Genomic DNA, 495 nt, shown 5'->3' on the forward strand with positions numbered 1-495 from the left:
AATCAAATAAATATAGGTTAGGCACAGCTCGAGGTGGCAACATTAGGGACTGATGGAGCATCCTCCAAGCTTCAGTGTGTGTGTTTCCATTGGGAAATATTCTTCTCATTGTGCCAGAGGTAAAAACTGAGGCGATTTGAGACAACTGGAGTCAGTGCGTGTCCTGAACTCGCTGTGCCACCCAGTTCACTGTGTGACACTGTGTTCACGGAGGGTGAAACAGCAGCTCACGGTGGAGTCTGAGGGAGGCAAACACTGCCAGGAGGGCGAAACTCGAGGCGAACATCGCGTTTGGGCACACGGGGCCGAGCGCTGAGCTGGGCTGGGCTCGTGTTCGGCGCTCGCCACCTTCAGGGCTGCTCTGGATTCACAGCGAATGCGCTGGGCGAGAGACCAGCTCTGGGCCCTCAGTTCGGAAAGGTTATTGAGGGGCTGGAGCAGGTCCAGAGAAGAGCAATGAGGCTGGGGAAGGGACTGGAGCACAAGTGCCATGAG

The 495-nt window shown here is 56.0% G+C and overlaps 1 protein-coding gene across 1 annotated transcript in view; it reads left to right on the plus strand.

The window, feature by feature from the left end:
- Positions 1 to 131: 131 nt before the first annotated feature.
- Positions 132 to 495, plus strand: part of DHX40 (DEAH (Asp-Glu-Ala-His) box polypeptide 40) — a gene marked incomplete at its 5' end in the record, with an annotated part of 15,605 nt that continues 15,241 nt past the window's right edge. Inside the window, one exon of the mRNA XM_009083159.1 lies at positions 132 to 155. Coding sequence (XP_009081407.1) covers positions 132 to 155 — 24 coding nt within the window. The remainder of the gene's footprint in view (positions 156 to 495) is intronic.

Source organism: Acanthisitta chloris, unplaced genomic scaffold (assembly GCF_000695815.1).
Source record: "Acanthisitta chloris isolate BGI_N310 unplaced genomic scaffold, ASM69581v1 scaffold34799, whole genome shotgun sequence".
Classification (NCBI taxonomy): domain Eukaryota; kingdom Metazoa; phylum Chordata; class Aves; order Passeriformes; family Acanthisittidae; genus Acanthisitta; species Acanthisitta chloris.